We start from the raw sequence: 14,365 nt of genomic DNA on the forward strand, positions 1-14,365 counted from the left end.
CAAGTAACAAAAAATACCTGAGAATACCTTAATCAATACAGACATTTAAATACCTCTCTTAATTAGAAGTCTGGAGTTAGGCAGCTCCTGGGTTTGTACAGTGGATCTACAATGTCATCATGAACCCAGGGCCCTTCCATCTTTCTCTTTGGCTATCCTGTTTGTTGTTTTTGGTCCTTAGGTTTGTTGCCTCATGCTCAGGCCTTATATCCATATCAGTGTCCAAAGCAAGAGGGAGGAGGTAGTAGAGGCAAAAGACAGAGTCTTTTTTATATAAAAGGAGGAAGAACTCTTCCAAAAATCCTATCTCCCTCCACAGCAGACATTTTTTTTAGTTGGCCAGAACAGGGTCACATTGCCATACAGTAACACAGGGAAGTGAAGGAAAGCATCTGGTGTCCGCCCATTCTATAGTGGGAGACAGGCAAGAAAATAGGAGGAAGGAGGTCAGGAAAAAAAAGGCTATCCAAGCCAAGGCCCTGAATCCTTTCTCTGTTACCCTCTTCAGAAAAACCTTCTAAGCATTTATAGCCTATTATGTCACCTGGGAGGCATCTCTTTGGTAAAATAAGCTAGTTTAGGTGTTTTCGTATTTTATACATTTTATTATTCTTGTTGCTTGCCTTAAATACTTGGCATCATCATCTTCATCAGTAAACTTATAGGTTTAACAGATACAGCTCTTAGTGATTCTCAGTTTTTGAAGTTATTTTTCTCTGTGTGCTTTGTTTTGACACACTAAGTACTGAATGGCATTTTTTGAGGGAAAATGGATCACAAGTTTGCTTATAAATCACTGATCCATTAACTTACTAAATTCTTGCCAAAATGTTTATGCCCTTCCAATTGCATACAATTGGTATAAGCAAAGTCTAGGGGGGAAAAAGTAAAAACAAAAAACCTACTTTGAGATATTAACATGTTTGAGGACAAATTCCATCTCTCAGAAAATGTTTCAGAAAAGTTTCATTTAATTAAATCAGAGAATAAAGATGTAAAACATCTAACGAATTGGGGAAAATATAAAGCATGTCTTTATTAAAGCATACTATGTTTTAATTTTCTTTCTAGATTATGGTGTATTTATAATAAGGAATCAATCTCCTCATGTTTATCATGTGCCAGGGGTACCTGGAAGAAAGTGCTTAGATGTTTTAAAAAATATTTATTTATTTATTTGAGTGCGCCAGGTTTTAGTTGCAGCATGCAGGATCTTCCTTGCAGCACGTGGGATCTTTAGTTGCAGCATGCGGGATCTACTTCCTTGACCAGGGATGGAACCTGGGCCCCCTGCATTGGGAGCACAGAGTCTTAACCTCTGGACCACCAGGAAGTCCCAAAAGTGCTTCTTTCTTAGAATATACAGATTGATGACTTTATGTTAAATGTTTTATTGGATTTTTATCTGTAAGTTTAGTAGCTTAAAAAGAAACCTTAAAATTTTTTATTATTATTAGACAGTCTGTGTTAATGCTGTGCTGGAGAAGGTAATGACAATTTTCCAAGAAGAAGAATCCATAAGGCAAAACAGAGGGGAGAGTGAAAATCTTAGAAAAGCCTTTTCTGAGCCTGTGCTTTCTGAGCCTCTGTTTCCTGAAGGTGAAATCAAAGCAAAACCTTACAGGTCATTACCGGAGAAGCTGGAGAATATTTCAGATCGCCCCAGACTTCCTGCTAATAAGTTGAGGAATAAGATCCAGGTTTTACATTCTGTGTTTGACCCATCAACTGAAATGAATGAATGAGCAAATCTGAACTTAAATATCACTGAACAGAGCTTAAGAGTTATCTAATGACATTGCATCTGACAAAATTAGGAAACTAGTTTTCATATTCTAACTGCTCTGCTTTGAAAAAATAAAAACGGTCGGGGGGACTACTGCTAAAATGTCATTCTCAAGTATTTATATGGTGGAGAAAATAAAATGAATCGATTTAGTATATATGACTATGGATATTTTTTAATGAACCAGAAAATTGGTGGGTTAGACGCTATGCTATGGTTTATAATATGGGCATGTTTATAATATGTTTATGTTTTTATTAGAGACTCATTTAGAGTATCTCTCCAATTACTTATCTGGGAGGGGAAAAAACCCTCCCTGTTAAAATGCTACATATCTTTTTCAGAGATAATAAAAGGATATATATATTTTCTATCTACAGGCTGTATAGTTTCAGTCTGCCTATTATCAGTTATTTTAAAACTCATCTGTAAAGTTATGAAGAACTTGTAATTCATAGATGTAAATTTATAAAACAAAATATTGTTTACAAATCTGATGAGGTCTGTATATGAGAGCAGGACATGACATGACATTTTTAATTTCCACATCTAGAGGAACAAATTAAGAACCAGAAGCCAAGTCCATATTACTCATTGTTGCCACTGGATCCTGAGAAAAATGCTTGTGATTGGCCCTGCATACCAGGGTCCTGGTGTTGCCTGCAGGAGGTACTTTGGTTTCCTCCATGCATTTTAAAATCTGGACACATGTTAAGTCACTGGAGTATTAGCACCTGATATAATAGGCTGGGATGTACCCATCCCAGAGATGGCACATTTTCTGTACCTGATGAGTAGCTGCTGCCAAAAATAGTATTTATAAAAAGCCCAGCCCTGGCTCATTAGTCGTCTAATGAATAGCAAGTGTTGGAATATGGGTAGCATGTAGCAATACATCAGAAAGAAAATGTAATAATATGTAGCAAAGGGCTCTGTAAGCACAACCTTAATGATACATACTTTATTCACTTATTTTAATAATAACCAAGGGAAAGGATCCAGGTGGGCCCCTTAGAATACTAAGCCTTAATTCAGTCCTACGTCACTAAGAAGATTACTGTGGTTTGAAACTAAGTTCCAATTTTGACAAACAGCTTTTCTCACTCCGAATTGATAATCTGTGCATCCTAGTTTCTTCTGGTCCCACCTACTCTTACATTCTACTATGTGCTGCTGAGTTTTAGATGATCAGTACCCAGGGTTTTATAGTACAGTGTGGGCACGACGCAACCAGAACAGCGTTGGCCATAAATAACTGGCATAGAAAAAGCAGGGTGAACCAACTTAATATCAACCCTGCCTATGAACTCAGAAGACTCTGAGAAACAACACCCTATATCTCTTCTCTCTATAACATTTACATGAAACACTTAGTTGTACATACATGCACAAAATTCTATAAAAATAAAATTAAAAAAACTTTATTTGAAAATTTCATATAAGCATTCAAAGTACTTTGGTTCGCTGAAACTTTCACATCTCTTATGGCTGGGGAGCAGCTGTATCTTCCTTACTTTGAAACTGTCTGCCTTGACTGGAGAGAAACGGAGCCAAAGTTTACTTGGTTTTGATGTCAGGCAAATTAAGGTTCTTGTTTTTAAATTCAGCATGTAAACTGATCCCATTTTGGGAGGTATTTTTTAAGTGTAAATGGTCTGCTATATATTTGGAAAAACTGAACAGTTAAGATTTAAGTATTTCAGTGTGTTTAAATTTTACCTAAAAAAAATTATAACGATCAGTAGGGGAGGTGGTGAATACATGCATCAATGAAACAAGAATGGAAGAATGCTGATGATTGTTGAAGGTGGGTGGTGGAGGTTTATTATTCTGTTTACTTTGTATACATTAAAATTTTTCCATGATAAACTCTGCTATATCAAGTAGGGATTTTCCCCTAAGTTTTTCTTAGTAGATCTAATTTTTTTAACCTTTCTTCACTTTGGTTATTCTAAATTATTTTCATCCTTCTTAAAATGCATATTCTAAACCTATAACCTTCAGGTTCCAATCAATCCAGAGGATTGGCTAAAATGTATTCTATACATGCTGATGATGATCCTTACATCACACTAAGTACATGTGCTTTGAACCTTTCATTTATATGATTGATAAAGATAATAAATGTGCCTATTTTGGAAAAAGTTAATCATCTTTGGTATTGAAGCAAGGTTATTCTAAAAATACTTTCAAAACATACACAACATTTTTCATTGCCATAAAATTTTATCAGGAAGAACTCTGAATTACTTTGAAGATTCCAGTGGCATAAAAATCAGAGTCACACCTAAAAGGCTCGTTAGAAAGAGTCACATAAATATTCCCATTGTCCACTGTCACCGTGTGAATCCTTTGCTTTATCCCTTTGGAGCACCACTTGGGTTTTGCTGATGGATCTTTAGGGTTTATAGACTGATACAGTCCTTCTCCTGTGGCCAAAGTAATTTTGTATTTATGCCAGGGGCAAACTATACATGGTCGTCCATCAAATTCCTGGGGAAAGAAATAATTGATTTTATAATATGACATTTCCAATGTTGACAATAAACCTCAGGCTCAGAACAGAATCTATTGCAGAAGAACCATGTTAAAAAACAGGCTTCTCTTTTTCCCTGCCATTTACAAATTATTCAGCATAAGGCAGAATCTAATCTTAGCAGTCATCAAGTTCCTTTTGCAGCTGATAAGAAACCCAGTTTGTTAGAGCTCTATCAGAAGATAACTAGCTCAGGCAACTACACCATGTGACTGCAGTGTGTTGTTATCTGTTAGATATTAATGTCACTTTCTTGACAGAAATAGGGAAAGGGCTTCAAGTGCTTCCAAACGAATTTTCACTAGCTGGTGGAAGAATGGTAAGCTTCAGATATAATTTCAAGAGAGGTTACTAAAGGCATAAGTGCATATGTTAACTGAAGAGCAATTTATGATCCGAAGTAGTTAATTCCCAACTTTTAACTGTCTTAAAGCAGTGCTTCTAAAATTTTAAAAAGCATGGGAATCACCTGGATCTTGTTTAAAGGCAGCTCTTGTTTAAGTTCCATAGTCCAAGAGCAGGGCACAATATTCTGCATTTTTAAGACACTCCCAGGTGTCACCAGTGTTGATGGTCTATGGACCACACTTTGAGTAGCAAGGTCTTTCGGCTCTCATTATGGTCTGAAACTGAGGGAAATTCTTCCATGCTATCATCCAGATGCTTACATTTTATCTCTACACCAGAAGTGCAGAAATGCTGTTTTGTACCACCCTCCCCTGACAGAACCGTCAGCAAACAACAGTTTCATAATTCATAATTTAAATTCACATGTTTTAACATGAGGACAGGTGTGGAACTAGGTAGATATGAAGTGTAGAGAGAGTGGAACACTAAATTTAAGCATGTACTTTGGACCAGTCAGAGAGATAGAGATAGTGAGGGGAGAGGGAGAAGGGGAGATAGAGAAGTTTCATGAAGTAGAAAACAGGAAATTAGGCAGCTGGTTTGAGAATGCAAGGAAGTAAGACATTGCCCCCATTCCTCAGTTAAGCCTTCACAGTGTTACTTCTTTCTTAAAATATATATTTTTATACCTTTATTAAATCATAAAAGTAATATATACACATTGGAAAAATTCAAACTATGTAGAAGTGTATAAAGTAAAAAGTGAATGTTATTTTTTATTTTTAAAAAATGGGATCTCATTAGACCTATTATTCTACAACTTGCCTTTTTCACTCAAAAATATATTGTTGACAACCCATGCCTCATTAATTTAATGGTTGTATACTATTCCATAGCATGGCTATTCATAATTTAAACTGTTTCCTATTGTTAAAACATTCAGATTTCCTTCAACTTTTCGCTACACTGAACCTCTCCTATAATATGTGTGTGTGTGTGTGTGTGTGTGTGTGTGTGTGTGTGTATACTTTAGTATATATACATATACTAAAGTATATGTATATATACTTTAATATATATATAGTGTGTATATATATATATATATACACTTTAGTATATATATATGTAAGTGTATATATACTTAAACATTTGTGCAATAATATGCAGGGTAGATCTCTCGGAGTATATTTGCTAGGTCAGAAGACAGGCATATTTTTCATATTTACCTATAAAATGGTTTTCTTTACATTGTAGTGTTGTGAATTCCTAGAATATTGGTAATTGTACTCAAAGCATTAAAATATAGTTCAAGGGCTTCCCTGGTGGCGCAGTGGTTGGGAGTCCGCCTGCCGATGCGGGGGACACGGGGTTCGTGCCCCGGTCCGGGAGGATCCCACATGCTGTGGAGCGTCTGGGCCCGTGAGCCATGGCCGCTGAGCCTGCGCGTCCGGAGCCTGTGCTCCGCAACAGGAGAGGCCACAACAGTGAGAGGCCCACATACCGCAAAAAAAAAAAAAAAAAAAAAAAAAATGTATATATATATATATATATATATATATATATATATATATATAGTTCAAACCCAAATATAAATTATTTTTGAATAGAGACTGTAAATATAGTAAGAATATAAATAGGAAACATCTGAGTTTGTTGAGAATAGATTTAATCTTACATACCTCTATTTCTCCTAAATGTAAAGGTCCTCCTGAGTCTGCAAAGGAATTGAATATTACATCTAGTCACTAAAAAAAAAAATGAAATTTTGAAGTTTCATGGATAGTAAACAAATACAAGGTTTACAAATGAAAAATAAAATCTTACGGTAACAGCGAATATCCATAGCATGATATTCTCCTCTGTGGTAGAAAATGACCACTTCTCTGTCATGGACAACAGCTGTCATTCTTTCAGACTTTTTAATATCTTCTTCTCTGCCAACACAGACAGAAGAATATTTCTTCGTTTCAGGATCTTGCTCAGAGCCATCAGGATCCATGCTAGTTGAACAACAACAAACCACAAACAAAAAAAGAAAGAAAAAAAATTACAGGTGGTCTTCACTAGTTCCACTACACTTGACTCACAGAGATAATCATATCATAAGAGAAGACTTATTTCTCTGAGACTGATGGAGGTACTTTTTTGTAGCTATATAAAATAAAAAATAAATACTGGATTATAGTTAGTCATGATTGTCAGCTAGAGCTCTTAAAACTTGCCAAAATTAGGGAGGACTGCCTACTTTGAGGCTGGACTAGTACTTGATTCACTTCATTGCATTAGATATTTCAGAACAGATATTGAAGATACAGACACTAAAGTATCACTATCCTTTTATTCCCTTGTAGGGCGCGGTCAGCTAACTGCTACGCGGCAGGAAGCTGAAATAAGCTGAGTCATCCTTCCTGTGGCCACTGCGCTTGCGCTAAGTATACTAATGAGGTTTTAAAGTAGCGACCTATCCGATGCTGGCTCACAAATCGCACCATCGGCGAAAGCCAATCACAGAGCGACACATGTTCTTAATCCCTATATAAGCAGACTGCTATAGGATTGCGGGGTCTTCCTTCCATCTTTCTTCAACCAAGCTGTGCTCCAATAAAGTGTGATACGAGAAGAATCTTGCGTGTGGCGGCTCGTTATTCTGCCGGTCAGAAACGGCTCGCCGCATTCCCTCTCAAATTCAGTGGTAAACAACATCTGCGTATTATCCATGTTTTCAGCTTCTGCTGAAGGTAGGAGTTTTCAATAGTCTGAATAGTCTTGGACCCCTTGGTTGACGTGGCTCACTTGGTTTTGCCTGGAGTGGGCAGCCAGCTCTTATAGATCCACCAAGTAACTGTTCTAGTGGAAGGGGGTAAGTGTGAATGGATGTCTTCCATTTTCTTAACTCACACAGAAAATGTCATTACTTACTTCTGTCTTATTTGGGCATTCAAAAAGATGACTTTCTCCTCAATTAATTTATAGAAGTATATAAATTTTAGAGAAGTTGTAGGTATTCTAAATATAATTTTTTCTTAGCACAGATATTCAGCCTATTTCTTTGAAAGCAACCCTTTCAAAGAGACTTCTGTGTACTTTAAGAACATAGCCATAGTCTGTTAATTCCTTAAGAAAGAAACATCAAGATATATCATTGTCAGGCATTTAAGGCCCCATGTAGAGGATTTTCCCAAGGGCCTCCCATATGAGGGTATTTAAGTTTTTTTCCTGTGATAGTTTCTGAATAAAACTATATATCCTGTTTTGCCAAGAATTTCTATATTTGTTCTTTCTCCACTTCTAATTCGAAATCTGTCCTATTATTCCTATCCTCTTTTCATTAGGGTTGCTATCCCAAAGTTTCTGGAAACATTCCTGCTTTTTCTCCCTATCTCAGGAGAGAGATTGTGGTGGTCCAGAACTTTCAAAAAGTGTAAAGAACCGTGTATCTTAGGATTGACAAAGAGCTTTCTCCCCTAGGCAAGAGTATATTTTTAATCTTTGCATGTAATGCAATAAAAATCACAAGACAAAAATTGAGGCCACTCAAAGGGTTGTGCTTTTTCCTTTATCTCCTAATAATTGGAGCAAGGGTTAACAATGCAAACTTCAGTGTACAAATTTGACATCTCTGTTATTTCCTAAACCTGATTTGTGTAATGCTTTCCTTTATACATTGAATTCAAAGCTCCTTCCTCTCCCCACTAAGAAAATTGAGTGAGGCACAAGAGGCTGGGCTCATGAACTACAGTGAAGGAGCAACAGAACAGAAATAAAGGATAGCTCCCAGGTTTTAGGTTTGTGCAACTACATGGTTTGTGAATGTGATTGGGAAGACTGAGAAAGGAATGATATTTTGCAGGAAGGGAAGAATCAGGAACTAGTTACATTTTGCACATAGTGAGTTTGAGGTACTTAAAAGACATCCAGGGAGATACCAAGTCGGAAGTCAGATATATGAGACTATCATTGAGAATCAGTAAAGATATAAATTTGGGAGTTTTCCAATTACAGAAGTCAACAGAATCACTTGGAGTGGGAGTATCAATAGGGAATAAGGTCTAATACAATTCTTGAAGTACATCCAACATTTAGATTTTCTGGGTCAGCCATGGCTGACCAGAGGCTGGATTACAACATCTCTAAATGGTTACCTGGTTTTACTTGACTTTGGCAGGCACTCAAAGTACACAAATTAGCCATTACAAAAATAGGCAAAAGACGTGAAAAAATATTTCACAGATGAGGAAATTTGAATGGCTAATAATCACACGTAAAGATGCTCAACCTCATTAGTAGGAAAATGCAAAAGAAATGTAAAGCAAAGTCAAAATAGGATACTATTTTCTACCAACAGACTGGCAAAAACGTATAACAAGTATTGGTGAGCATATGGAGCAACTGATATAGTGATGACATAAATTAGAGCTGCGACAGTCTGGCGTTACCTAGCAAAGCTGAACATATTCATGACCCAGTAATCCCACTGCAGCTGTATTCCAGAGAAGTGTGCACAGGTACACCAGGAGACATGCACAAGAATGGTTATAACAGCAAAAGACAGGAAACAACTCAAAATCCATCAACAGTAGAATGGATAATTTTTATACTCGTTCAATGCAATGCTGTTTAGCAGTGAAAAATGTATGGCTACGTCAAGCTGGATTAATTTCAAAAACGTAACTTCAAATGAAAAAAATTTTAAGAATTCAGAGTATGCTTCCATTTTTATCAAATGGGAAAAGGGGCAAAACTAAATATATTATTCATGGATAAATGTATATAGGGAAAACTTACAAAGAAAAGCAAGGGGATAATAAACACAAATTTTCTTAAATGTCAATATATTACATTTAGTCATATTTAAAATTACTTTTTTTCAATATTTGTATCCTACTTTATATTTATGTAGCAAATGATCCAAAATCCAAGAAAAGGGATAAAATGGTACTTTCTATCCTCAGAGAATGTGCCTGTACATAGGTCATGAATGGACTATTTGAAAGTTTTGTACAGCTTATTTCAAGACTTGCCACTACAGGAGGAAATAAATGAATAGTTCTCTTACTTTTTTTTTTCCAGGCAAAAACTGGAAAAGAAATACTAGTATCAAGCCAGTAACAAAACACATGAGATGTGGAGTAGCATCAGAAGTTAATTAAGTTCTACCCAACTCCTAAATATATGAGAACCAAACATTATCCTTCCTCGTTTAAGTCTCTTAGAACATAAAGTCTTTGCAGGGTGTTCCCCCAACTGAGGAAAACGGTAGGCAACTTTGCAGGGGCTGATAAATGAGCAGAGAAAGCTGGGGCTAAACGATAAAGATTTCAGAGAAATATGATTAATTTTGCTTAGGAAAGTATTATCTCATCCTTCAAATAATTGTTCCCTCTAAGCATCATAGGTGGTTCTATTTATTTATGATATCTGGTGACTGTTTATAATTAACACCCATATTATTCTTAAATATTGTGAATATCACAGTCCATTCATACATCGAGTCAGTGTGTTCACCTTAATTACTGTTACTCTGATGCACTATTCATATGCTCCCACACATTTCCTCTGTTTTGAGTCAACTTTAAGATAGTAGAATCTTTTTTTTATTTTTTATAAATAAATTTATTTATTTATTTATGGCTGTGTTGGGTCTTTGTTGCTGTGTGCGGGCTTTCTCTAGTTGCGGCAAGCAGGGGCTACTCTTTGTTGCGGTGTGTGGGCTTCTCATTGCTGTGGCTTCTCGTGTGGAGCACGGGCTCTAGGCACACAGGCTCCACTAGCTGTGATGCGCGGGCTCAGTAGTTGTGGCTCGCAGGCTCTAGAGCGCAGGCTCAGTAGTTGTGGCACACGGGCTTAGTTGCTCCGCAGCATGTGGGATGTTCCTGGACCAGGGCTTGAACCCATGTCCCCTACATTGGCAGGCGGATTCTTAACCACTGCACCACCAGGGAAGTCCCTAAGATAGTAGAATCTTAACAGAATAAAAAGAAAGTGAAAAATTAAACGGCTTACCCAGTATGGGAGCCAGATTAAGAAAACTGCCTTCTGAAATGTTGAGCCATTTTATTCCACAGTTCTCTTCAAGAAATATTTTTTGGCCTGTGCCTAAAATTAGGTTTCTAAAGGTGCTAACACCACATAAAATTACAAATTAGCTAAATGGATCCTCTGTCTCTATTAGATACCTTTCCAGCATAGGGAATCTATTCAGGTTGAATTTTTAAAAAGCATAACTTAAGTTTCTAGAAGGCAGTGGGACAAAAGAAACATGAAATTAAAGGAATTTGTTATTCTTTTTGAGCACAAAAGCACAAAGTTGCTTTTACTGAGTCTGGAGACTTGGCCTACACGTTATCAGAATGCATAGCTCCAGGGTGACACCCTTGCTTTTAGGTTCAGAGAAGAGAAATGCCTTAGTTTTATATTGCTTTGGATGGCAGAATAATAACAGATAAAACTACCTATCCTTCAGTGAGTGCCAAGTGCTTGGACTCTTTGCATAGATGAATTCATTAATTCTCAGAAAAATGCCTATCTTCCAGATGAGGAAACTAAGGGTAAAGGACCTTCTTTAACAAAAGCTTGCCCAAACTCACAAAATAGCAGTGAAGATTCAAACCGAGATATTATGAATCTAAACTTTGCGCACACTGATATATAAATCTTAACATTTTATCTAAGTAGCATCCACGGATTTATAAAAATAGGTGGCCTGCGGGTAAACTATCTTGAAGGTACAAAACCTTTTAGTAAAGATATGTGTGTGTATACACCATATATATATCCGAAGATGATGGTCCTGAATTTTTTTAAATTTAGGAACGCCAATGTGCAAGAGTCATGTCAACAAATGTTTAAAACAGAATACTTCCCTAATAATTTAGTCAAGTTGCGCAGCCACCCTGGACCTACTGTCGTCTGTGATATTAGAGATCTTTGAGCACCAGGTGCGCTCACCTGGGTTCAAATCCCGGCTCTGCGTGACTTGGAAGAAGTCGCCTAATTTCGCTGCGCTGCAGGTGAGCGGCTATAAGAAACCCCTGCACGTAGGGCGGTGGTGAGGGATAAATGCCTCTCCATAGTCAAGTGTCTAGAGTAGGGCCGGAGCGTGGGAAACGCTGCGATCACGGTCGCGGCCATTTCTAAGGGCTGCAAGCTCTGACAGCTTTTGAGCGAGGACTTCAAGCTGTGTTTAACGTTTGAGTAAATACGGCCTGCAGTTCTCAGACCGACCGGCGCTGAAAAACCGCAGAGACAGCCCGAGCGTGGCTGTCCAGATGTGGCTGATCGTTCCGCCTGCAGACTTCAGGAGACGGATAACTAGAACGGCTGGGGCTGCAGAAACCCTGGAGCAGTTTTCACGAGTGAGAGAGCACAAATGCCAGGAAAGCTTGTTAAAAAAGGCCCACGGAGGCGGCAGGTCCAGGGTGCGGCTCAGACTCGACGGTGAACAAGCGCGGTGACCCCGCAGTGCACGGGCGGAAGCCTGCGCTGGGGGTTAACGGTTAAGGAACGCGGCATCGAGGCCGGCAGAGCTGCAGTGCTCAGAAGGGCCGGGAGCAAAGGCCACACAACACCCGCCCTCGCCTGCTCCAACTCGCCGCCGCCGCCGCCGCCGCCGGAAGCCCGAGCCCGGGCCCGCCGTCCGGCCGGAAGCAGCCAGCCTCGTGACCCCGCCCGGCGTCCGGCCGCCCAACCCCGCGGCCAGAACAGAACTTACCTGCCTCAAGTCACCTGCTCCACCTCCGCGAGACCCGGCTGCAGCGCCCCCGCGTGAGGCTACTGAGCCAGCCAGGGCTCCGGCCACCGCGTGGAGCTCCGCGGGGCGGGGCGGGACGAAGCTGCCCACGTGACCCGAGCGCGCGTGACCCCGCCCCCGGGACGGCATCTGGGGTTCAGCTGGCCGACGACCCCATCTGACAGCGGCCGCCAACCACCCGCGCTCCGCCGGGACCTCCGAACTGACAGTCTTAATCGTGTTTGACAAACGTAGGTGCCATCAGTTTATTTTTAAATGTTTGTTGAGCTCACCACGTTTATCCAGACTTTAAACTCACTCAGGGGTCTTATAGGAACTTAGCTTATAAAAATATTTACCAAAGTTCGTCACGATGCATATAATCTATTTGTAAAGATGTTTATTGCAAGGAAAGAGTGACAGTAGCTCAACTGGGCATCAACAGGGAAGTGGTTAAATAAAATACAGTGTAGACATGTGAATTACTTTGTAGCCACATACTCAAGAGCACATTGGAATGTGCTTTCTTTGGTGTAAATAAAAATTATTTCTCGAGATACAAATATGTAGATATATACATAAGCTTTAAAAAAAATTAAGAGTGGTTACTTGGGGGAGATGGGTTTCACTTTTAGTTTTTGAACTTTGCAACTTTGTTTTTTCTCTTTATACTTCTCTGAGAAAAAAACAAAACCAAAACAAAACAAAACCCACACACCTCATACTTGTGTTCAAAGTTGGAAGCTAGATGAGTCTCGTAGGTTTTTTAAGTTTCCTTGGCTATCTCCTAATGCAGTGGTTCTTAACTTTGGTCCCACTTTAGTCACCTGGGACTCGTGATGCCCAAACCAATGAAATCTCCACGGGTCATGGGAGGTGGGGGAATCGACATATTTTTTCTAACCTCCCAAGTGATTCCAGTGTGACCTTAAGGTTGAAACCCACAATCTATATTTAATATGCTGACATACTGATCTCAGGTCCTTGAGAGGCCTAACGGGCCAGGGGCAGCTGAAGCCCCAGAGCCTTATTCATTTACCCCAGTATGCCATACAAATGCCATTTTTTTCTATGAGCCAAAACATGTAAAAGATTGAGAAGCTCAGAATAATGGATTTGTCTCCAGTGCTATTTCTATTCCTTTCAGTATAGTTTCAGGGTGACAGTCATATTTTATGGGATAATTTCATTTTTTGACCATTTGTTTCAATGAACCAGGTACAAATTAACCATCTAGTTTTGTTGAATCGCTTTACCAAAGTGATAATAAAATATGTTTGGATTTATTATAATTTACATTATCTCTTAGCTGTCCCAAATTATTTTATTGGCACATGGAGCGTGTTAGCAATCCTCGGCTTGTGTCATTGAAGGACTAAATAAGTTTGCCATTTTTAATGAAAAGTACTTCTTTTTTTCTTTGGCATAATTCGGGCATTAAAATAAGACACATCTTAGATCCCCTGACCTTTAAATATGATTTTGAATCAATTGGAGACCTCAGTAGATAAGCATTCTTAGGTACCCAAGAAGAATGAGAGAGAAATGCAAAACTTTCTTTTATCTCTACCTAAAGTATTAAGGTGGTTGGTCACATGAAAATATGAAATGCTTAGAAAGCTGTCGTGGGAGGCAGAATAAACTACCCCTCTCCACTTCTGAGATTCACATGCACAATTGGGTGTGTGCCTAGCCTAGCTGGCACAGGCATGTGAGTTAACAGCAGGAACCCATAAAGTCCATTTGAAAGTCATTACAGTTCACAATAAAGTTCATGATTCCTACTGTCATTTTCCTTTTCTTTCCTTTCCTCCCTCCCTCCTTTCCTTCCTTCCTTCCTTTCTCCCTCTCTCCCTCCCTCTCCCCTTCCTTCCCCCCAACCCCTTTCTTTCTTTTCTTGGCAGTAGAACAGTTCCAGCCAGTGTGAGCAACACTTCCACAAAGTTCTACCTGAGGACATTTGGGG

At 38.9% G+C, this 14,365-nt stretch overlaps 3 protein-coding genes across 7 annotated transcripts in view; 2 read left to right on the forward strand and 1 right to left on the reverse strand.

Moving 5' to 3' along the window:
- SPATA9 (spermatogenesis associated 9) overlaps positions 1-2,620 on the forward strand; it is a 30,115-nt gene extending 27,495 nt beyond the window's left edge. Inside the window, exon 5 of the mRNA XM_060009150.1 lies at positions 1,458-2,620. Coding sequence (XP_059865133.1) covers positions 1,458-1,745 — 288 coding nt within the window. The 3' untranslated portion in view covers positions 1,746-2,620. The remainder of the gene's footprint in view (positions 1-1,457) is intronic.
- Positions 2,621-2,731: 111 nt separating this feature from the next.
- RFESD (Rieske Fe-S domain containing) lies at positions 2,732-12,503 on the reverse strand. Its single transcript, XM_060009152.1, has 4 exons — positions 12,382-12,503; positions 6,495-6,670; positions 6,350-6,384; positions 2,732-4,279 (listed from the first exon to the last, which is right to left on the reverse strand). Exons 2-4 carry the CDS (start codon positions 6,667-6,669, stop codon positions 4,016-4,018), a joined length of 474 nt encoding a protein of 157 aa, XP_059865135.1. The 5' UTR covers position 6,670; positions 12,382-12,503; the 3' UTR covers positions 2,732-4,015.
- SKIC3 (SKI3 subunit of superkiller complex) overlaps positions 12,387-14,365 on the forward strand; it is a 156,616-nt gene continuing 154,637 nt past the window's right edge. For all 5 annotated transcript variants that reach the window (XM_060009138.1, XM_060009143.1, XM_060009135.1 and 2 more), the window contains exon 1: positions 12,387-12,650. The gene's annotated coding sequence lies outside the window, so the exon portion shown is untranslated. The remainder of the gene's footprint in view (positions 12,651-14,365) is intronic.

This window comes from Delphinus delphis, chromosome 3, assembly GCF_949987515.2.
Source record: "Delphinus delphis chromosome 3, mDelDel1.2, whole genome shotgun sequence".
In the NCBI taxonomy this organism is placed as follows: Eukaryota; Metazoa; Chordata; class Mammalia; order Artiodactyla; family Delphinidae; genus Delphinus; species Delphinus delphis.

Bases quoted from the DNA above. Each gene is read 5' to 3' on its own strand.
- RFESD (XM_060009152.1), bottom strand. From the start codon at position 6,669: ATGGATCCTGATGGCTCTGAGCAAGATCCTGAAACGAAGAAATATTCT. The intron at 6,385-6,494 runs GTAAGATTTTAT...ATTCCTTTGCAG, and splicing joins TATGGATATTCGCTGTTACC to ACTCAGGAGGACCTTTACAT. The intron at 4,280-6,349 runs GTATGTAAGATT...TTCTTTCCCCAG, and splicing joins TACATTTAGGAGAAATAGAG to GAATTTGATGGACGACCATG.